General features: G+C 44.6%; 1 protein-coding gene across 1 annotated transcript in view; it reads right to left on the bottom strand.

Moving 5' to 3' along the window:
- Positions 1-6,888: 6,888 nt before the first annotated feature.
- Positions 6,889-22,384, bottom strand: part of Kif3b (kinesin family member 3B) — a 48,238-nt gene continuing 32,742 nt past the window's right edge. Inside the window, exons 3-9 of the mRNA XM_042694417.1 lie at positions 19,625-19,726; positions 19,305-19,427; positions 19,084-19,202; positions 16,652-16,765; positions 15,939-16,044; positions 12,884-13,062; positions 6,889-10,283 (exon numbers count right to left, since the gene is read on the bottom strand). Of these exons, the coding sequence (XP_042550351.1) occupies positions 10,187-10,283; positions 12,884-13,062; positions 15,939-16,044; positions 16,652-16,765; positions 19,084-19,202; positions 19,305-19,427; positions 19,625-19,726 (840 nt within the window). The 3' untranslated portion in view covers positions 6,889-10,186. The remainder of the gene's footprint in view (positions 10,284-12,883; positions 13,063-15,938; positions 16,045-16,651; positions 16,766-19,083; positions 19,203-19,304; positions 19,428-19,624; positions 19,727-22,384) is intronic.

Below are 22,384 nucleotides of genomic sequence, written 5' to 3'. Positions count from 1 at the left end.
ATAAACAAAAAGAAAAAAGCCAGAAGCGGCGCTGTGGCTCAGGTGGTAGAGTGCTAGCCTTGAGCTGAAGAGCTGAGGGACAGCGCCCAGGCCCAGAGTTCAGGCCCCACGACTGGAGCCCCCCCACCCAAAAAAAAAATTGCTATCAAGCCAGATGAAGTTATATGCTCCTGTAATCCCAGCTACTCAGAAGGCTGAGGCAGGAGGACTGAATTTAGGAACTTTCTCATGTACTAATAATATTGCCTTTAGAAAATGGTAGATTAACAATCTTGTTCCCAAGAGCAATAAAAATATTATACCACATCCATGCCAGTGGCTCATATCTGTAATCCTAGCTACTCAGGAGGCTGAGATCCTAGGATCATACTTCAAAGCCAGCCAGGACAAGAAAGTCCCTGAGACTCTCATCTCCAATTAACCACCAAAAAGCCAGAAGTAGAGGTATGACTTAAGTGGTAGAGTGCTAGCCTTATGCAGAAAAGCTCAGAGAAAGTGCTCAAGCCTAGAGTTCAAGCCCCAGGACCACACACACACACACACACACACACACACACACACACACACACACACACACACACACACATACACACACGACTATATAAATGTACATTAAATGACATATTAACTAGACAAAAAAGTGTACAGTTTAAACAAATCTTACACAGCTTTACATTTCAATTTTTTTGTTTTTTGTTTTTGTCGGTCGTGGGGCTTGAACTCTGGGCCTGGGGGCTGTCCCTCAGCTCTTCAGCTCAAGGAGAGCACTCTACCACTTGAGCTACAGCGCCACTTCCAGTTTTCTGGTGGTTTATTGGAGATAGGAGTCTCACAGTCTCTCCTGCCCGGGCTGGCTTTGAACCGCGATCCTCAGATCTCAGCCTCCTGAGTAGCTAGGATTACAGGCGTGAGCCACCAGCGCCCGGCACATTTCAATTTTTAAAGGAATTCTATACAGAGTACTTAAGTGTTTTATGGACGAGAAAAACAAAATAAAAATCTGGAAATTCAAGCCGGGTGCTGGTGGCTTACACCTGTAATCCTAACTACTCAGGAGTCTGAGATCTGAGGATTGCAGTTCAAAGCCAGCCCTGGCAGGAAAGTCTGTGAGACTCTTATCTCCAATAAACCACTAGAAAATCCGAAGTGGCTCTGTGGCTCAAACGGTAGAGCGCTTGCCTTGAGCTAAAGAGTGCAGGGACATTGCCCAAGCCCAGAGTTCAAGCCCCACGACCGATTAAAAAAAAAAATCTGGAAATTCATGATCTAAAGAATGTTAAATAAATTATGGTACAGCTGAATATTAGGCAGCCATTAAATATAATCTAAATGTATATATACTAACTGGATATATGGTTCACAACATATGAGTCAGTGAAAATAAGCGTTACCTATGAACATGTGCATTGTTATTGTTTATTTTTTGATACTAGGGACTGAATCCAGAGCTTTATGTATTCTAAGCATATATCAACCACTGAGCTAAATCCCCTAGTGCCCTGTATATGCTATAAAGGTCAAACTAAAAGAACACACACAGACACACAGAGGCATCTAAAGATTATCAGCTCTGGTTAATGGAATTTCTAATGATTTGTATTTACTGTAGTTAAATGTTTCTGTATTGTCTTTTCTGAGAAAGGGTCTCACCCAGGCTGGCCTCAAACTTTCCATGCTCCGGCTTTGCCTCCCAAGTGCTAATTACAGGCATTCACATTCACTCAACAACTGTTGTTACTATTGTTTTAATGGAGCTTATACTCGAGGTATTGTGTTCTAACTCGGTTTGTGTGTGTGTGTGTGTGTGTGTGTGTGTGTGCGCGCGCATGTCTAGAGTTTGAACTGAGAGACAGAGCCCAGGCCCTCAGTTCAAGCCCATGGACTGGCACCAAAAAAAAAAAGAAGAAAGAGGATGAATAGGGCTATAGTAGATTGTAACTACCAAAACAGAATGATGAAACCTGCTGAAATTGTTAAGGAAAGGGAGATAAAGGGAGTGATAGAAGGAGTAAGACTGATTGGAATAGATTATAAACCTGTGTGGAAATGTAACAATGAAATCCTCCCCTAATGTAAAGAGGAGGAAGTGCAGAAGGCAGGAGGGAGGAGGGAGGAGGGAAGCAGAAGACAGCACAGAAGCCCAGACCTGTGGTCTCCAGCTCTTGGGAGAATGAGGAGGAAGGATTACCTGAGCGCAGGAGTTTCAACCAGCCTGAGCAATGTAGTAAAACTATATCCTAAATAAAATTATAATAAACAAATGGGTGACTAAATTCTCCACAAAACTCCATGAATAATGCTTTCTATTTCCACTTTACAGATGGCAGCCTGAGGCTTAAAGGGGGCATGTGATTTTGCCATAAGTACAGATCCTATAAAAGGTACAAAATTAAAAACAGGTCAGTGGTCTTTTCTTTACCCTTGCAACCACCTGGATTCTGAAATAATCCACCCCTGGCCTTGAAGATGGGAGGCACCACCTGTGATGGAATCCTTAACTGTCCTTAAATGACTAGTAATGAGAACACCATCACAGCAATTAGCATTCAGGGAGTACTTGCCACATACCAGGCACTGTTCCCAGCCTTTCTGTGTCTGACTCATATCGTCTACAGATAGCACACTTGCTCTGATCCAGTTTTGACAGTAGAAGTATCTGAGGCCCCAGGGAGGTTAAGGAACGTTGCCCGAACTGGAAAGCTGCAACCCCGCTCTATACCACATCAATGGCACTGCTCACCTTGAGTTTTCTTATTTGTGAATGGAGTTTGGGAAGGGCAGAATGCACAGACCATGACACAAGAGTCATAAATAGCATATGGAGGTTATGTTTGTTTGCCTGGATTAGGAACCTAAACATCCAAACCAACAACAGAAGTTTAAATTCTCAGCTCTCAGTCTGAGCAAAGGGCTAGCTTTGTGGTTCCATTCCTAGTACTGCCAAATGTACATTATCTCTGCCCTGGGAATGCCTGGGTCCAACCCAAGGGTACCAGGACCTTGGAGTCAAGCTGAAACACTCCTGGAATGCTCTTCTGTGCCACAGAAAACTCCTGGCAGAATAGAATTTGCTGGCCAAGCCCAGAAAACCTGTGAACACTAGACAAACTTAAAGTAGGCATGTGGGGGGAATTGCTTTGTTATCTCAAATATTAGCTTAGGAGAAAATGCTGGAGTGTACACAGGGCTGTGCTTCACTTCCCACCCACCACCAAAAGCCTCCATGGGCTTTCCCTCTATCTTCCAAATGTGCCATGGAGTGGAGAGCCTTCCCAACTCTGCATTCCATCTTGACTCCAGCACACCAGACTTTGCAGCAACACTTCATAGGCTTGTTCACTTGGTTCCTCTATGTCCAGCACAAGGACAAGATCCCTGACACACAGATGTGTGGGCCACATAGTCCCTAGAGCTGTGGCATGTGGCCTCTCCCTCTACCCAGTCCACACTCTATCTTAAAGTCCCTGGTTGGCTCTAATAACTGAAGCACACAAGTACAGGTTAACCACGAGACTAGTAATAGAAACGGAGGATGGAATGGGACAGCTGCAAGAGCTATGGTTATATCCTTGACACATACCACCAATAACCAGGTGGCAGATGTGACCACCACATGGTCCCTGGAGACCAGATTCTTGAAGCAAACTTCAGTTCGATGGCAAACATAGTCTAAGAAGACCTTCCAAAATCACAGCCCCCAAGATGAAATTATAAGCCCAAAGTTCAAAACATAGTTTGAAAGATTTCATCATTTTTTTTCCCCCAGAAACAATCCATATGAGAACACAACTGAGTTGGCAGGAATGTCCAAGCTATCCCAGTACCCTGTTCTGCACTGGTCCCATGAATCAGCCCAGGGCTAAAGCCAGATTTATGGTCTTTTTTTTTTTTTTGGTCGTGGGGCTTGAACTCTAGGCCTGGGCACTGTCCCTCAGCTCTTCAGCTCAAGGCAAGTGCTCTTCCACTTGAGCCACAGCGCCACCTCCAGTTTTCTGGTGGTTTATTGGACATAAGCGTCTTACCACCCTTCCTGCCCAGGCTGGCTTTGAACCATGATCCTCAGATCTCAGCCTTCTTAGTAGCTAGGATTACAGGTGTGAGCCACCAGCGCCTGGCTAACTTATGGTATTTCTAATACTCAATTAACTCAAATCATCTTTTGACCTCTTACCTTCTGATTCAGGACTATTCTCCACCAATAATGATTTAAGCTAAGCCAACCTATTGGAGAAGGTAAGGGGACAGTATGCAGTTTGAACATATTCTATGAAGAAACCCAATTAAGAAATGTTTCTTGCCAGGCACCGGTGGCTCATGCCTGTAATCCTAGCTACTGATATCTGAGGATCAAGGTTCAAAGCCATCCCGGGCAGGCAAGTCTGTGAGACTCTTATCTCCAATTAACCACCATAAAACTGGAAGTGGTGTTTGGCTCAAGTGATAAAGCGCTTGCTTGAGCTGCAGAGCTCAGGGGCAGTGCCCAGGCTCAGAGGTTCAAGATCCACGACCGACAAAAAAACAAAAAGAAATGTTTCTCTAAGTCACACAGGCCATTATCCTTTTGTGCTGAGCAAATTTCTTGGTAATTTTTTGAAGGTCTATAATTTTCCTGCAATATCTTTCTCTCTAGAGCAGGACTGGAGGCACAGCTCAGTGGAAGAGCACTTGACTGGCATGTGTGTAAGGTTCTGGGTTCCATTCCTAGTGCTGCCAAATGCACCATGTTACTTCTTTGTGCTACAAGGTCTTCACAAATGCTGTTCCATATCTCTTCACAAATTCCTATCTCTCTTCTCTTGCCCAGATGATTCCTGTCTTCTAAATCTTACCATGAATACATTTGGTCAGAGAAATGAAATACCCACCCCATCTATGTCAAGCCCCCACCATTCTCTTCATGATACGTATCAAATTCATAATTATGTATCTGTGTGCATTTGGTTGACACTCCATTTGAAGTGCCAGCTCCATGTGGGTAGGAATTGTGGTAACACTGCATCTATCCATCCAGTGCCAACAATGGCCTGGCACAGGGCTGGGAAGGTGGCTCAGTGGTAGAGTACTTGCTTTGCATGCATAAGGCCCTGGGTTTGATTCCTCAGCACCACATAAGCAGAAAAAGCCAGAAATGGTGCTATGGCTCAAGTGGTAGGGCACTAGCCTTGAGATGAAGAGCTGAGGGACAGCGCCCAGGCCGAGTTCAGGCCCCATGACCGACCAAAAAAAAAAAACAAACCCAAAAACCAAAAAAAAAAAAAAAAAAAAAAAATCAAGGCCTTATTACAACAGTAACCACATTTCTGAATGGACTTTAGGGCACATCCTGCTTGTTGCTTTCAATGCATTGCTAATCCCTGCAAGTTGGAGATTATCTCCCTAACTTGACAGATAGATAAGGTCCCCAGTGTTCAGAGAGATAAATGAAATTTCTCACAGTCACAGAGCTAGTAGAATGGTGATGCAAGAATTCAAATCCAGCTCAGAGTATACTATCTGAGCTCCTGTTCAGTGCTCCTTTTCAGCAAGGGTGCTGGACCCTCTGGGTACAGCCCAGCAGGCCTAGGAGTATGAAAAAACCACATGACAGTGTGACCCATTTCTGGTATTTCTTTCCTGGTGGTAAGCAACACAAAACCCTTTTGTGTTTTAAACAAAGAAAGTCATTGATATATATTAACATATAATAGATAATAAATTTGGAAGTATTTAAAAACAGAACATGATAGCAAAAAGAAACTTTCATGCTTATTGTCCAGGCCTGAGTATCTTAGGCACCTCCAAGGAAAAATATACAAGCACTTATCTTTCCCTCTCCTCCTCCACTGCTCCCTCCCCCATGCCTCCCTCTCTTCCTTACATTCTGCCATGGCCTTGTACATGGTAGGCAAGCAATCCCAAGTACTATCTCTCCCTTATTACACTATTTTTTTTTTTTTTTGCCAGTCCTGGGGCTTGAACTCAGGGCCTAGGCACTGTCCCTGAGCTTCTTTTGCTAGCAATCTACCACTTAAGCCACAGCACCACCTTTGTCTTTGTCTTTTCTTTTCCTTTTTTTTGGTCGGTCACGGGGCTTGATCTCTAGGCCTGGGCACTGTCCCTCAACTCTTCAGCTCTACCACTTGAGCCACAGGGCCACTTCCGGTTTTCTAGTGGTTTATTGGAGATAAGTCTCACAGATATTCCTGCCCGGGCTGGCTTTGAACCATGATCCTCAGATCTCAGCCTTCTGAGTAACTAGGACTACAGGCGTGAGCCACCGACACCCAGCTAACCTCTGGATTTTTCTGTGTATGTGGTACTGAGGAATTGAACCCAGGGCTTCATGCATGCCAGGCAAGCACTAAGCCACCTTCCCAACCCCATTACACTATTTTTTAAACATCAACATTGCAACTCAATTGTGTGTGGGGGTGTGCATGTGCATGTGCACACTGGTTCTAGGGCTTGAACTCAGGGCCTGACACTGTCCCTGGGCTTTTGTGCTGAAGGCTAGCACTTTGCTACTTGAGCCACAGCTCTACTTTCAGCTTTTTTTTTTGGTCAGCCAAAAGAATCTTGAACTCAGATTCTGGGTGCTGTCCTGAGCTCTTTTGCTCAAGGCTAGCGCTGTACCACTTTGAGCCACAGCACCACTTCTGGTTTTCTGGTAGTTAACTGGAGATAAAGGTCTCATGGACTCTCCTGTTGGCTTTGAACAGTGATCCTCAGCTCTCACACTCCTGAGTAGCTAGGATTACAGGCATGGGTCACCAGCATCGGCCTGCAACCTGATCTTGATTCTCTACTCCCTCTCCCCTTAAACTAGAAAAATTGAAAATGTTTAAAGAAAATGGCAGTGTGTCACTATAGGCACATCATTTTCAAAAGCATTACTCATTTGAGGACATCTTTTTGTAGGTACAATAAATCTGATTGATTTTTATTACATATCTTAGTTTAGAATCACTTTTACATTCCTAGACAAAGAGATGACACAAATAAATATCAATTGTAAAACTTAGAGCCCCAAGTATTGGCATATTCTTTGTCTAAAGGTAGCCAAAGAGAAGGTCAAGATCAATAGTAACTCCAAGGAGCCATAGAGCCCACCACCTCCTGCCCAGGATCCTGCCCAGGATTGTTATTTTCCAAAATAACCTCAGAAGCATTTCATTCAAAAAACAAGGGCAAGGAGAGAGGTGCCAGGTTTCGAAACAATACAAGACAGAGCCTTGCATGGTAAGACAACTGCCAGACACCCTATTCTTATCTAGTTCTCTCCGAACACTTTAAGTATGGCTTTTAGAGTGTATTAATCGCCCCAGTCTCATCCACTGGTGATGTCAGGGTGGTCCACAGGGTTGTTGACAATACACCTGGACCTCAAGTGGGCAATGTGAGGTACAGTGATGTCCTGTGTTAACAGGGAATTGACACTTCTCAGGAACTTGGCAATGAGTCTACATTCAGTGAGGGAGGACTTATGAGTCAGACGGGAAAAGCAGAGAGCAGCCCAGGCCTGAGCTGTAGAACACTCTGGCGCCCTTGGTCATGGAGGTGTGGGTGGAGCATTCAAACAGCATGCAGGCAGGAGACGGGGAACAATTCGAAACTATGTCAGTCCTTAGAAAGTGCTTCATGCCTATGATCCTTGATTCTGCATCCTTGGGTTCTGAATCCAGGGGTCTGGGAGATATGTGACTTGAAAGTATAAAGCTAGATACATTCTGATAAGAGTTGCATACACAGTCTCAAACTCCTTCTCCCAGATGGTCTTCTTCTATCCTGCTGAAGACTTCTTTCAGACTTCACTAACTGCCACTGGCATGAGGCCCTCTGCTGTCCAGGATATCCTATCAGGACTACAGATATGAAAACCTGCTACACATTTGGCTCAATTCAGAACCCAAAGCAGCAGCGTTCTGGTAGCAGCAAGACGTTTTACCATCTGTTCTACTCAAGTATTTGTCGGATCCATTTTGAGAGAAGAAAAGCACCAGAGACTGCTTGGGAAGAAACATGTTCAGCTCCACATGGGCATGTCCTTCTACTGAGTCCTCACGGACCACTATCTGAACACAGTAGAACAAAGCAAGGTTGTATGGGTCTTGCCGGTCAGCCTGGCTGCTTCTTGTGCCTTCTTGGAAAGGTTCTACATGTCACTTAACTACCCTGGGTCTCTAGAGCCACCTTGAAACATCAGTATTAAGGTATAGCGTTATCTGAAGTTTTCAGTTCTCAGGTTTGCTACATTTTCAGACTAGCTGTAAAGAAATGTGGTGTGAGGAACACATGTCACCAGCAGATAATTGTCTGAGGCCACACAGCTCATCATTTGGTTTCTATTTAAGCAGGCAAATTCTTAACACATAAGGAAGAAATCGGGTTTGGTCCCAAGGAAAGATGAGGGATGGTTGCATTATGTCCTGGGAGCTGCTGACTAGGGGTCCTGGGATCTGAAGAAATGGTTACTGAGGAAAATATACACTACAGACAGCAGGCGGATCTCTATTCTGCAGAATGCTCAGACATTGCACTTGGCTCCCTCCTGTTCCCACAGGTTCTGATCCAGAAATGTGTCCTCGGGACTGAGCAGCTGAGTTAAAATGTTACTCAAGGCCCACCTGAGCTGCCACCTTCCTGAGGCACCGTGCCAGCAAGGTGCACCAGTGTGACAGACATGGGGACTCAGTCTGTCCCCTGAGGCTTGGCTCATGGACTCAGACACCCATGTGGAAACACTTTCCAGCCTGGATTAGTCATTCAATGGGCAACAACTGCACATTAGTGTATTTCTACAACTGGGTGAGTTCTTGGTTTCTGTCTCTCTTACACACACACTGTGGACAGAGAGAACAGGCCCCATTGTGCTCATACACCCACACCTTTTTATGAGCTTCTCTTGGGGGAGAAATGAATAACTTTTCACTTAACGACCAACATAAAACAAAGTTTCGAATCTCAATAATACAAAGAACTAAAACTTACAAACAAAACCAACTAGTCTATGTAAACGGGAATTGCGAACTCTCTCCTCTGAGCCTATTCAGCTACCCAGCCTCTCCTTTTGAGCCCCTTCAGCTTACCTGGCAGAGCCACAGTTCTAGGAGTTTTAAGCTGAAGGCAGGCAGCATTCTGGCATTCTTTTGTTTCCATCTATATGTCTTCTCCCACCCCCAGCTCTGAGTCTCCTGTCTCTGTCTCTACCTCTGCATTTGCCTACTTACCCTTCTGCTCTGCCAATATATAACAAAACAAGGACTTCAAAAATGTCCCTATATGTGGCTTTCTCCCAACTCTAATCACATTCAGAGAAGTCAGTCAGCATCCCTTCTACAAAACAGACCTCTGCAGAGCACACTCTGGAGGCAGAGGGTGGACCTACTGGAGGACACTCGAGTATGGAGGCACAGGGAAAGATGGTGACAAAGGAAGAGTAAAGTGACATGGTGAATGAACATGGCACCAGCTTATAGACAGGTCTCTGACAATGGTCATGGTGTTGAGGTTTTAAAGAAACTGGTCCCTTGAGTCTCCAAGGAGGCAAAGGGAATGAATGCTCTTTCTTCTGCTCCTGGCAATAAGCCCTTCGGGATCCGGGACTGGGAGATATCCCCTCACTCAGAAGATCCCAAATACAGATCCAGTTCTTCCTGAGGCCCACAGAAGTTAGATTGCTGGTCATGCCCCCTTAGGGCTTTGATCCACATGAGATTTCTCATTTCCCCGTACAAGAACAGATACCTACTCAAGTTCCAGGGCTTTCACGTTTGATCTCATTGTCATTTTAAACTGAGGCTCCACCATACATGGTCCTGAGAGACCACTGACTCTACCCTATGGTTTAATAAGAAAGGAGCTGAATGTGAAGAATAGGCTAGAAAAGGAGAGGGGAGAGGAAAGGAGGAAGGCAAGGAAGAAAGGAAGCAAGGTCATGGTCAATCTCTTGCAGTCCACTTAGACTTTGCACTTTACCTTACCCATGCATTTCTGAGATGCAATTTAAAGGGCGTTTCCCAGAGGAGCTGAGTGCCAGATTTGGACCAGCACATTCCACCAGATTAAATTGGCTAATCTGCAAAGAGGCCATCACTTCTCCTCAGGGGAACGGTTCTGAGTTTGGGCTCAAGTCCTCTCTGCAGCTTTGTGCTCATCTCTTCTCTCAGAAGGCAATGCTGTTCACAGCCTGGGAGAGGGGGCACTGGTGTTACTTGGGAACCAGTCCCCGAGACTGTGGATAAAGCTGAGATGCAGGGGTTCCTGAGGATGAGGATGAGGACCCCGACTTCCTGCCACTCTTAGGCCTGCAAAAGTTAAGCACACATGGATATTACACATCTCTAAGTGCCATAAACAACATTTGAAGGTGGCCTTTCCTCAATGACCTGAAAGCCAGAATACCCTGAAACAATAAACCCACTTAGCTGGCCAAGCCTCAAACTTGGGTGGGAACAACAGGCCAGCCAACAGAGGTACAAGACCAGAGGTGAGAGACTGATGTTCACTGTTAAAAGCCAGACTGGGCTGGGGCTGGGAAGGTGGCTCAGTGGTAGAGCGCTTGCCTTGCATCATGAGGCCCTGGGTTCAATTCCTCAGCACCACATAAGCCAAAAAGAAAAAAGCTGGAAGTGGCGCTGAGGCTCAAGTGGTAGAGTGCTAGCCTTGAGCTGAAGAACTGAGGGACAGCGCCCAGGCCCAGAGTTCAGGCCCCACAACCGACAAAAAAAAAAAAAAAGCCAGACTATCTGCTTTGTGAAGGTTAAAATGTGTTTGTTTGTTAACTAAGTATTACTATCCACACTACTGTGAAATCTGTGAAATTTATATAATCACTTAATCTCAATTAAAAAAAATATTAAAAAAAAAGCCAGACTATCCTCTCCCAATCAGTAACGAATATTAAGCCAGTATGGTGGCACACACCTGTAAGTCCCAGCTACTTGGGAGGCTGAGGCAGAACTTTAAGACAAGCGTTGGCAACAGAGGAACACTTTTTCTCAAAAACTTACTCATGGCAAGTGCTGGTTGCTCATGTTTTTAATCCTAGCTACTAGCTTACTCAGGAGGCTGAGATCTGCGGATCAAGGTTCAAAGCCAGCCCAGCAGGCAAGTCCATGAGACTCATCTCCAATTAAGGATCAAAACAGCCAGAAGTGGACTATGGCTCAAGTGACAGAGCTCCAGCCTTCAGCCAAAAAAAAAACCTGAGACAGCACCTAAGCCCTGAGTTCAAGCCCCAGGACCAGCAACTTGTTTCTGGGTAGAATTTTTTCATTGTTTGTTTCTACTCATTTGTTTTCATAAAAATAAAAATAATTAAAATGAGAGGGTTTCTTTGTTTTTAATATAGGGTCTCAGGGCTGGGAAGGTGGCTCAGTGGTAGAGTGCTTGCCTTGCATGCATGAATCCCTGGGTTTGATTCCTCAGCACCACATAAGCAGAGAAAGCCTGAAGTGGTGCTGTGGCTCAAGTGGTAGAGCGCTAGCCTTGAGCTAAAGAGCTGAGGGACAGTGCCCAGGCCCAGAGTTCAGGCCTCACGACTGACAAAAAAAAAAAGGGGGACTCATTGAGCTAGGAAGCTTGCCTAGCATGCATGAAGTCCTGGGTTCTATTCCTCAGTACCACATAAACAGAAAAAGCCAGAAGTGGTGCTGAGGCTCAAGTGACATAGTGTTAGCCTTGAGCAAAAGAAGCTCAGGGACAGTGCCCAGGCCCTAAGTTTAAGCCCCAGAACAGGCAAAACAAAAAGAACAAAACAAACAAACAAACAAACAAAAACAGAGGGGGTGGGGAGGAGATGGCAGGGCAGGGATGGGAAGGGGAAACAAAGGAGGCAACAATGCTTGATAAGAAATGTACTCAGGGGGCTGGGAAGGTGGCTCAGTGGTAGAGCGCTTGCCTTGCATGCCTGAGGCCCTGGGTTCGATTCCTCAGCACCACATAAGCAAAAAGAAAAAAGCCAGAAGTGGCGCTGTGGCTCAGGTGGTAGAGCGCTAGCCTTGAGTTGAAGAGCTGAGGGACAGCGCCCAGGCCCAGAGTTCAGGCCCCATGACTGAACCAAAAAAAAAAAAAATGTACTCAGTACCTCACTGTGTACGGTATTTTTACAATAAAAGAAACTTATTAAAAATTTAAAAAAAACAGTCTCACTACATAGGCTAGGTTATCCTTAAACTCTAAATGCTCCTGCATCAGACTTCCAAGTGCTGGGATTATAGGCATGTCACGCCATGCCCAGTTTCCTTAAACTTCTAACCTAGACTTGAATACTGTAGAATTCTAATTTCATATCAAGTAGATGAGGTAAAGTTAGATGAAGGCTCAGAGCCTGGACTATGGATTACGTAAGATAGAACCAGGCTTCTGTGCTGGCTCTATGACTCCCTTGCTGAGATTCCTTGGACCTGGCTACTTTCTCTAATTCTCCAAGTCTTGGTTTTCTTATAAAATGGGACTGATGATGACATTTTATTTTTACAAGAAATCATTAAGAGAGTTCCTATAAAGCCATTAGAAGTACTTTGCATCTGGCAGAAACTGAATTATTAGTTATTCTGTAATTCAGTAGGCCTGAATCAATCATAAATAATTGTGGTAATAATGATGATGATAGTGGAATAAGTGAATAAACATAAGAGAAATAAGGCAACAAATCCTAGTATGATCTTACTTTGTCCTTGTTCAATGGTGATCGTGTGTGTGTGTGTGTGCGCGCGCGCGTAGGTGTATTGCGAGGAATCAAACCAGGAACACACATACGCTAACCAAGCACTCTACATTAAACTGTATTCCAGACTTTTTTTTTTGAGGGAGGGTCAAGCTGGCCTACAACACTGGCCCTCCTGCCTCAACCCCAGCCCTCCTGCCTCAACTCCCAAGTAACAGGTCACCAAAAGCCACTTACCTGGCCTTGGATTTCTTATTTGCGGTGCTTTCAAAGGATGATGCATCCACTTGTATCTCATCTTCATCCTGCAGAGCTGCATCCAGTGCAGCCTGGACCTTGGGAGCAATGGCTGGGCCTTCATAGTCTCTGGTAGTCCGGCTAGGCATGTCCAGCTCTAAGAGCACAATGTTTTCGGCCTGTGGAAACACAACCATCACCAGCCAAGTTGGCCTCCATCAGATACAGAGAGTCCAAGCAATCTAGAATCCCTCTGAAAGCAGAATTGCACACTGCTTTGCTACTTAGAGCCTGCCAAGAGCCTGCCTAGAACAAACAATTTCATTTTTTTTCCTAATGGGATTAAAAATGATTTCATACTCTATGCTTTTCTGTATTTCTTTTTATTTTATCAATGAACATGTCTTATGCCCTAAGAGTAGTTATTAGAGAAAAATTAAGTAAAAAACCTATTTATTGCAGACAATTTTAAAATAAATACAAAAGAGTCTAAAGAAGAAAACTGTCACCACCCATAGTCTCTTACACAGGCTTTTCAGCTACAAGAGGAAGGAGGCATCTGGCCTATGGCATGTGGAGGCTGGGCCTGGAATGGCTGTGCCTGTCACTCCACACCGGATTTAGCCCTACTTTATAACTGGCCTTATAGACTAACTCCTTCACTGGATGTCCTGTGGTGTCTTGAAGGGTAGAGGGGGAAGATCACCAATACACATGTCATCTTCTTCCCTGACTCCCGCCAGCAAGAGGAGTCGGCTGCAGGCCTCCTGAGAGGGCAGCGAGAAGGGGCAATGCAATAAGGTGAGGATAGGGAGGCCCCATTCATCCATTTTAGAGATTGAGATGTGCATAGAATTTCTGCTGATAACATATGCTCAATAATAAAGAACATTTGAGAATCTTGGAATTAAATTCTAGCTGTGGGTCATGTTAGGCCTCTGGGGAACCATGTGTTTGATTTGTAGGCTTTAAAGTCATTTTTCTAAGTTTAAGCCACCAGGTTAACTGGTAAGATATGCACCATATCTACAACTTAGAAAAACGCTTTTTGAGGATCCGGTCTGACCTACCATTCATCTGTCTCTGTGTAAAATCACACCTTAGCAAGCTGTTTGCTTTTGCTTTTATTTTCTTTATTTTAAGTAACTCAGTGCCAGGAAGAACAGACTCTGAAGACTTACTTCATCTTAATCTTCTGTTTTGTTTTGACTCCAAGAAAACACCAAAAGCAGTTAAAATTTCTTAAGTGAAACCTCTTTCATTATAAAAATACTGGCTGTTGATATTTACAAGATATAAGCAAGAAGAAGGAAATTTAAATTGAGTGTACTTCCACTAACCAGAATAGCTAGTTCACATTTTCACATATTTTGCATTAGGTAGTTAGATTCATATGTTCCCAGAATAAATTGGTTTCTTTTGTTTTTTTTTTCTTTTCAGTATTGGGAGATAAAGCCCAGAGCATTGGCACATCCTACTACTGAGCTACAACTCCAGTCCCTCCCCTTCCCCTTCCTCTTCCTCCTTCTTTTTTTTAGCAGTACTGCAGTTTAAACTTAGGTTCTTACACTTGTTAACAATGCCTCCAGTCCTTTTTTGGCACTAGTTATTTTGAGAAAGGTTCTCCCTTTGAGGTTGTTAGGCAGGTGCTCTACCTGAGCCACACCTCCAGCCTGAGTTACATGTTATGAGTAAGATCTCAAGTTTTTTTGGCCTGGGCTGGCTTATGCTGAAATTCTATTTACCTTCCTCATAGCTGGAGTAATAGGGGTTGGGAACATCATGACCAGCTTTAATTGAGATGGGATCTTTATTATCTTTTTGCCTGGTCTGACTTTGAAGTACAATCCTCCTGATCTCTGACACCCAAGTATTTGGGACTATAGGTGTGAACTACTAGTCTCTAGCACTTTTACTAGAAAGTATTTTGAGGTTGTTGAATAGTACCAAATTATGTCATCTTTGTTTTCCTTTTCTTTCGTGTGTGTGTGTGTGTGTGTGTGTGTGTGTGTGTGTGTGTGTGTGTGTAAATGCGCGCGCACGCGTGTGTTCTGGTCCTGGGGCTAGAATTCAGGGCCTTTCCAATTTAGCTTTTTTGCCCAAGGTGGGTGCTCTATCAATTAAGCCACCTCCACTTGTGTGTGTGTGTGTGTGTGGTTAACTGGAGATCTCAGACTCCTGAGTGCTAGGATTATAGGCATGTCACCAGTACCCAGCTCTTATTTATGTCATTTTCAATGACTACATGATGGAAACCCACAAGCTCATATTCTCCTATCGGAAATTTGTGTTCTTTCCAAGGCTTCCATAGAACCATCTTGAAGCTTCCTGTTAATGTTTTCTGTTCATTATGCGAGTCACGGCACCATTTATGTTAGGTTTTTATTTATTTTTTTTTTTGGTCCAGTCATGAGGCCTGAACTCTGGGCCTGGGCGCTGTCCCTCAGCTCTTCAGCTCAAGGCTAGTGCTCTACCACTTGAGCCACAGCGCCACTTCCGGCTTTTTTCTTATGTGGTGCTGAGGAATTGAACCCAGGGCCTCAGGCATGCAAGGCAAGTGCTCTACTACTGAGCCATCTTCCCAGCCCTATGTTAGGTTTTTAAAAAGAGGTAGCCAAGTAAGAACTGCACCACGCAGGTGGTATTCAGGTAAGGGGTAGGTTTATTCAGTAGACTTGCTGGGACCAGGCAAGGTTGGCACTCCACGCAGCTGGCAAAAGAGAGAGAGCTGGGAAAGAGAGAGGAAAGAGAGAGAAAAGAGCTAGAAAAGAGCAGAGAGAGCAGAGAGAGCAAGAAAAGAACAGAGAGAGAGAGAGAGAGAGAGAGAGAGAGAGCTCTGTTCATTATGGACAGGATATTTGTACTCCCTTCTTAACCTTGTTGGTAAATCTTACTCTACTTTCCACGTACTATTTATTATTTTCTTGTTATATGTTCTCAGTATCTCTAGAAAGAGTCAGAGTACAGAAGTTTGAAGAATGGTGTCTAAGGGTTTATGTATAATCTACACTCCTCCAAAAGATAGAGGAGAAAAACCCATAAACAACATGCTTACCCTGTATCGAGCCTCTGGCCGAATCATCATGGACATTCTTGCATGTTGGCTCAGGGGTCTCTTGTACCCCACAGCAGAGACTGGCCGCTTCATCATCTGCTGATTCCTGCAAACAAACTGCAGTAGTTAAGGACCTGCTGGAGAACACCCCACAGCCCCAGACCAGGCTAGTGGGACAACCACTCAGAGAGACTCTGACCAAGACAGACCCAATGAGTAACTTGTAAGACTGAGGTTGATGGAAGTGGGGAAGGAGCTGCTTAGCCTTTCTGCTTGAGCTGCTATCTGATTCAGATGTGAGAACCCTGCTTCTTTTAAGCTGGAAGGGATCCCAAGCATGCACCAGTTACACAGCAGCCATGAAGCATAGCTACCCATACTCCCCATTCCATCTCCCCAGCAGGGCCCAGGAGCAGACTGACACAACCTAACACTCTGTACTGCCCCTTATTTGGCCTAGAAGACTTCACCTGACAGAGGAAATGCAAACTCGGGAATATGGCAAAGGATTTTGTTACAAGTGACAAAGTTTCCAAATTCCTAATATCATATTCAGTACCAAACTTTTACCCCATGGACCTTGACAGCCACAAAGTAAAAGTTGAAATGAATCAAACTCTGTTCCTCCACCACTCTGTAGCCACATCCAGACACCAACATTCTTTTTCCCTCCTTCCCTCTTGTAAGTTTACTTAAAGTTAACAGTGACTTACTCCAGTCTGGTTATAGGATGTAATTTCCAATGATCTTCCTCTTCATCAAAGTAAGATCTATTCATAATTTTATTCTTTTCTTCCAGAGGGATGAAGTTTTCTATAATAAGATGCCTATAATAAGAACACAAATGAAAACAGATGAAGAGTACATACACAGCCAGGGCAGTGATGCATACCTATAGACCCAGCTACTTAGGAGGCTGAGGCAGGTGGTTCATTTGAGCCCAGCCTGGGTAACACAACAATACCATATTTACAAATGAACAAAACAGTGTTGGTTATTTGGCATAATGAATCCATAGTAATCAGTTAAGAGTCAAGTCAGTCAGCAAACATTTACTGAGCTTGTTATTATGGGCCTAAAATCCTTCACAGAGCTGGGATATGGATGTCAAGGGCATCTAGTCCCTTCCCTTAGACAAAGAAGTTAATGATGCAGCACTCTGCAACAACCAGTACTATGTATAGTCCCTCCCAGGAATATGGAGCCAGTATTGATAACCAGGATGAGCAGCATGATGATGTGACTGAAAACAGAGTGCAGAGCTATCCTAGGGTGAATACTGGATACCCAGGGTATCTGTCAATGAACCACCGGTGTTGCTAAGCCAGGTCCCTGTTTTCCAAAATGCTGAACACAAATTAGAAAGTAAAAAGTCTACCTGTAGTCCCTCAGTTTGTTACCCAAGCTGGAAAACTGGCCATTTTAACAAACCAGGATGAAAAGCAGGAACAATTTCAGTCTCTTAATGCACTAAGAATGAAAACTATTCCTGAGAAGATTCTCTACATAACCAGTGCTGAGGAAAAGCATCAAACAGCTGGGGCATGATGATATACACCTGTAATCTCAGCTCTTAGGAGCTGAGGCAAGACTATAAATTTGAGGCTAGCCTGGAACCCACATCAAGACTCTGAATGAATGATTGAATGACTAAATCAAACTAGGCAACTAGTTTGCATCTCTCCACAGTGGTGACCATTTCCATCTCTGCAACCATGCTTCCAAACCTCAGAAAGGATATAAGCCCAAAGGGTGTTACTATGAGACACAGAACAAATACCACAGAGGTATAGGGTAGATGGAAGTCCAGACTGATTCACTGTTTATTCAAAAGATACAAAAAAGATATGGGCTGGAGGCATAGAGCAAGTGGTAGAGTGCTTGCCTAGAAGTAGAAAAGATCTGCCAGGCACGGGTGGCTCACGCCTGTAATCCTAGCTACTCAGGTTAGCTGAGATCTGAGCATTGCGGTTCAAAGCCAGCCCGGTCAGGAAAGTCCGTGAAACTCTTATCTCTAATAAACCACCAGAAAACCAGAAGAGGGGCTGTAGCTCAAGTGGTAGAACACTAGCCTTGAGCTGAAGAGCTGAGGGACAGCCCTCAAGCCCAGCAGAATTCAAGCCCCATGACCGACAACAACAACAACAACAAAAAAAGTAGAAAACATCTCAGTTCTGCCAGCCCAGGCAGAAAAGTCCATGAGACTCTTATCTCCACTAGCAAAAAGCAGAGGGGAGGGGGAAGGAGGTGGAAGGGAAGGGGGAGGAAGAAAATCTCAGCCAGAACTTGGTGGTTCACCCCTATAATCCTAGCTACTCAGGAAGTTGAGATCTGAGGATCACAGTTCAAAGTCAACGTGGCCAGAAAAGTCTGTGAGACTCTTACCTCCAATTTGATTAACTACCAAAAAAGCTAGAAGTGTGGCTGTGGTTCACAAGTGGTAGAGAGCTACCATGAGTACAAAAGCTTAGGAACATCACCCAGGCCCTAAATTCAAGCCCTAGGAATGGTGAAAAAGAAAATCTTGCCCAGATCTCAGATGTCCAAAGGTTCTCAAAGAGTACCTGAATCTAGTGCACTTGACTGTTCATTAGACCACTCAGAAAAATTTCACAAGAAGTGGAGCTGTGGCTCAAGTGTAGAGCACTCGCCTTGAGCTGAAGAGCTCAGGGACAGGGCCTAAGCCCAGAGTTCAAGCCCCATGACTGACCAAAAAAAAAAAAGAAAGTAGAATGGAAGCGGGGCATTGGCAGTTCTCACCTATAATCCTAGCTACTCAGGAGGCTGAGATCTGAGGATCATGGCTTGAAGCCAGCCTGGACAGAAAAGTCCATGAGACTATTACCTCCAATACCACCAGAAAACAAAAAGTAGCGCTGTGCCTCAAAGTGGTAGAGCAGTATCCTTGAGCAAACAAGCTCAGGACAGCACCCAGGCGCCAAACAACAGGGAGAACGTAACAGTATAGAAGAGAACTCGGTCACATCCTAGAGACAACTTTCTCAAGTATAAACAGAAGACCGTAAGGTGGTATAAGGTAAGTTGGCAAGAAGTGGACAGAGGACTTGTCCCTAAGGAGGTTTCTTGACAAATAAGGCCAGAGATCCAGCAGTGGCTGGAGGCTATGCAAAGGTGCAGCACTTACTTGAGCTTTAGCTCCCGGGTGAGCTCATTCTGAGTCTGCTCCAGCTCTTGGCGCTCCTTGATGTGTTCTTCTTGGAGGTCGTGGATCTCAGCTTTCACTGCCTGAAGCTTGGAGAAGAGCTGGAACCGGGGAGAGGCAGGTGAAGAGAGGCCATCAAAGAACAGGGCTCTCCCTTGCTTCTAGGACTCAAGGCACCTTGCCTGGCCTCCATCCTTTCCTACCTTTTTGAGTTTTTTAGTTTTGATGTCCACCTCTTGCTGCAATGAGCTATATGTCTCTTTAAGTTCCAGGGTCTCCTCATCTCGACTTTCCATCTGTTGCTGGATTTCTCTTTCTCGACGTTTCTGAGCAATATCACAAAATTCATCAGCTTGCTTAGAGACTATGCCAGTATAAGAGTAGGGGCTAGGTGATCCCGGTTAGTCTCCAGCTAGCATGAAGCCGACACACATCACAACTCCATTCTCTTGGAGGACAGTCATATACCACAGAGATCAGCTGGTGGCCCGCCCATTCTCCCCAGATAAAAATGCAAAATTACCTGCTCTGCAATTTCCTGCCGTTTCTGCTCCAGGATTTTCTGCTGTTCATTTGTATGGTCTACTATATTTTTTCCTCCAACAAGCAGTTTACTCTCCATGGCCTGAGTGAGAAACAAAGTAAATCCATCTTGTGACTGATCTCCCTCAGAGCCTGAGTTCTCACTGGGGAGTTGAGGAATTGGCTGGATGTGGTAGTACACACCTGTGGTCCCGCCAAACCAAGGCTAAGGGAGGAGGATTGTGAGTTAAAGGCCAGATTGGGCTATATAAAAACACTGTCTCTGATGGCACACACCTATAATACCAGCTACTCAGGAAGTTGAGATCTAAGGATCACGGTTCAAAGCCAGGCTGGGCTGGAAAGTTCAAGAGATTCTTTTTTTTTTTTTAACTGTATTTTTTTTTTTTGGTCTTTTTTTCTTTTTTGGTACTGGGGAGATACCCAGAAACCTGCACTTGCTAGGGTAGCACTTTGCCACTGAGCTACATCCTTATCTCCAATAAACTAACCCCCAAAACCTGGAAGTAGTACCATGGTTCAAGTGGTAAACAAATAGCCAAGTGCCAGTGGCTTACGCCTATAATCCTAACTACTCAAAAGGCTGATATTTAAGGATCAAGATTGAAAGTCAACCCAGGCAGGAAAGTCTGTGAGACTCCTATCTCCAATTAGGGAGGGGAAAGGAAGGGAAAAGAGGGGAGAATAACTGGAAGAGAAGAGTAACTGAGCCTAGAACTGTGGTGTATGCCTACAATCCTAGCTACTACGGAGGCTAAAACCAAGAGGACCATGGTTAGAAGCCAGTGTGGGCAGAAAAATCTGTGAGACTTCTCTAATTAACAAATAAAATGCTAAATGTAGGCATGACTCAGTGGAGACTTGCCAACTATAAAGCTGAGTCAGAGCTCAAGTCCCTCAGTTAAACTCCTAGTTTAGACCCTGAGTTTAGTCTCCAGTACTCAAAACAAAAACTGGGTAGCTGGTGGCATAGTTTAACTGACAGAGTGCTTGCCTAGCAGACAAGATAACCTGGACTCAATCTCCAGAATAATATAGAAAGAAAAAAAAAAAAGACACATTAACTGTGGCCCTGCTGCTATCTTTAAGTCTATCCTTTGAGGCTGTTTCCAAAACAAAGGACTAGATTACCAATCACCCCATATACATCCCTTCCATCTCTAAAAGTCTCACGTTCTGTGATTTTAAGAAAGAAAGAATGTCATTTTCCCAAAGACAAAGCACCTGAGAGGCAGTATGGCCTGTGGCAATGCTGAATCCAGCCACAGGAGGCCTCTGTGAGTTCCCCAAACACCCTAGGTGGTGCAGACAGCCTGGGAGTTCCTGGCCCTGGATAATAGCTTTGACTCTAAAAACTGGCATGCAAATCAAAGACGCAAATCAAGTATGGGCACACCAGTTACACTTGCAGTAGGGGAGTGAGGAAGTCTGAAGTGGCAAGACATAAAGGTATCCAACAGTGTTCATAGTGGGCTCATTGTATTGTTTGCTTATTTTGAGTACTGGGTCTAGAGCTTGCCACAGTTCTCTACCACCTGAGCCATATCCTCAGTTCTTTTGCTTTTAGGTTGTTTTTTCTGATAGGGTCAAATGGTTCCAGGGGCTGGCCTCAAACCTTGATCCTCCTATCTCTACCTCCCAAGTAGTTGGGATTACAAGCATATACCACCATACCCAGCTCACATAGGGTCTTCTATTGTTATTTTCAAATAGTTGTGCAAGGGGGCTATCATTTTACATGTACATTTTTATCCCATGAGGTCTTAAAAGAAGTGGAAAGTACTTTCCAAGTGTTAAGATATCTGGCTCCCCAGCGAAATAGCACATAACTCTGTGACAAGACTATAAAGCTACAGAGAAGTTCTCATGTAATACAGGTAGGGAACAAGAGACAACTTGTCACCTTTTTTTTTTTTTGGTCAGTTGTGGGGCTTGAACTCAGGGCCTGGGCACTGTCCCTGAGCTTCTTTTGCTCAAGTCTAGCACTCTACCACTTGAGCCTCAGTGCCACGTCTGGCTTTTTCTGTTTATGTGGTATTGAAAAATTGACCCCAGGGCTTCATGCATGCTAGGCAAGCCCTCTACCACTAAGCCACATTCCCAGCCCCAACTTGTCACTTTTAAATTAATAAATATAGATACATTTTAATGTAGAAACCAAAGTTTGCATGAATTCATGAAGAATACAAGAACTCAAAAGACTTCTGGCTTGTGGTCAGCAGTAGCCATCCAGACTTTTAGGGTCACTTCTCTCCTCTGCCATTAAAGCCTAGCTGGTTGCAGGTGGCTCATACCTGTAATCCTAGCTACTCAGGAGGCTAAGATCTGAGGATCAAAGTTAGAAGTCAGCACAGGCAAAAATGTCCATGAGGCTCTTATAGCCAATAAAACTACTCAAAAAAGCCGGAAGTGATGCTGTGGCTCAAGTGGTAGAGCTTTTGCTCACTTTGAGCAAAGTAAGCACAGGGACAGCACCCAGGCCCAGAGTTCAAGCTCCAGGACTGCTCCCTGCCCTCTGCCCCACTTCCTGCCTCCCCTCTCCCCAAAAGTCCAATGGCAGTCCAGAGTCCAGTTACCCCAGGAGACAATCACTGCTGCCAGAAAGAAAACACAAAACCAGGAGCATCTCCACACTCTAAATACTGTTCTGCCTACCAGGAAGTCAACACAGACATGAGGAAGGTCATTAGCACACCGGAGTCAGAGGTTGAGGGGGAGTAGCTACAAGGGAACAGCACAA

Source organism: Dipodomys spectabilis, unplaced genomic scaffold (genome assembly GCF_019054845.1).
Source record: "Dipodomys spectabilis isolate Male_0828 unplaced genomic scaffold, ASM1905484v1 ptg000175l, whole genome shotgun sequence".
NCBI lineage: Eukaryota > Metazoa > Chordata > Mammalia > Rodentia > Heteromyidae > Dipodomys > Dipodomys spectabilis.
Note: the sequence above shows the minus strand (reverse complement) of the source record. Positions and strands in the feature narration are given on the sequence as shown.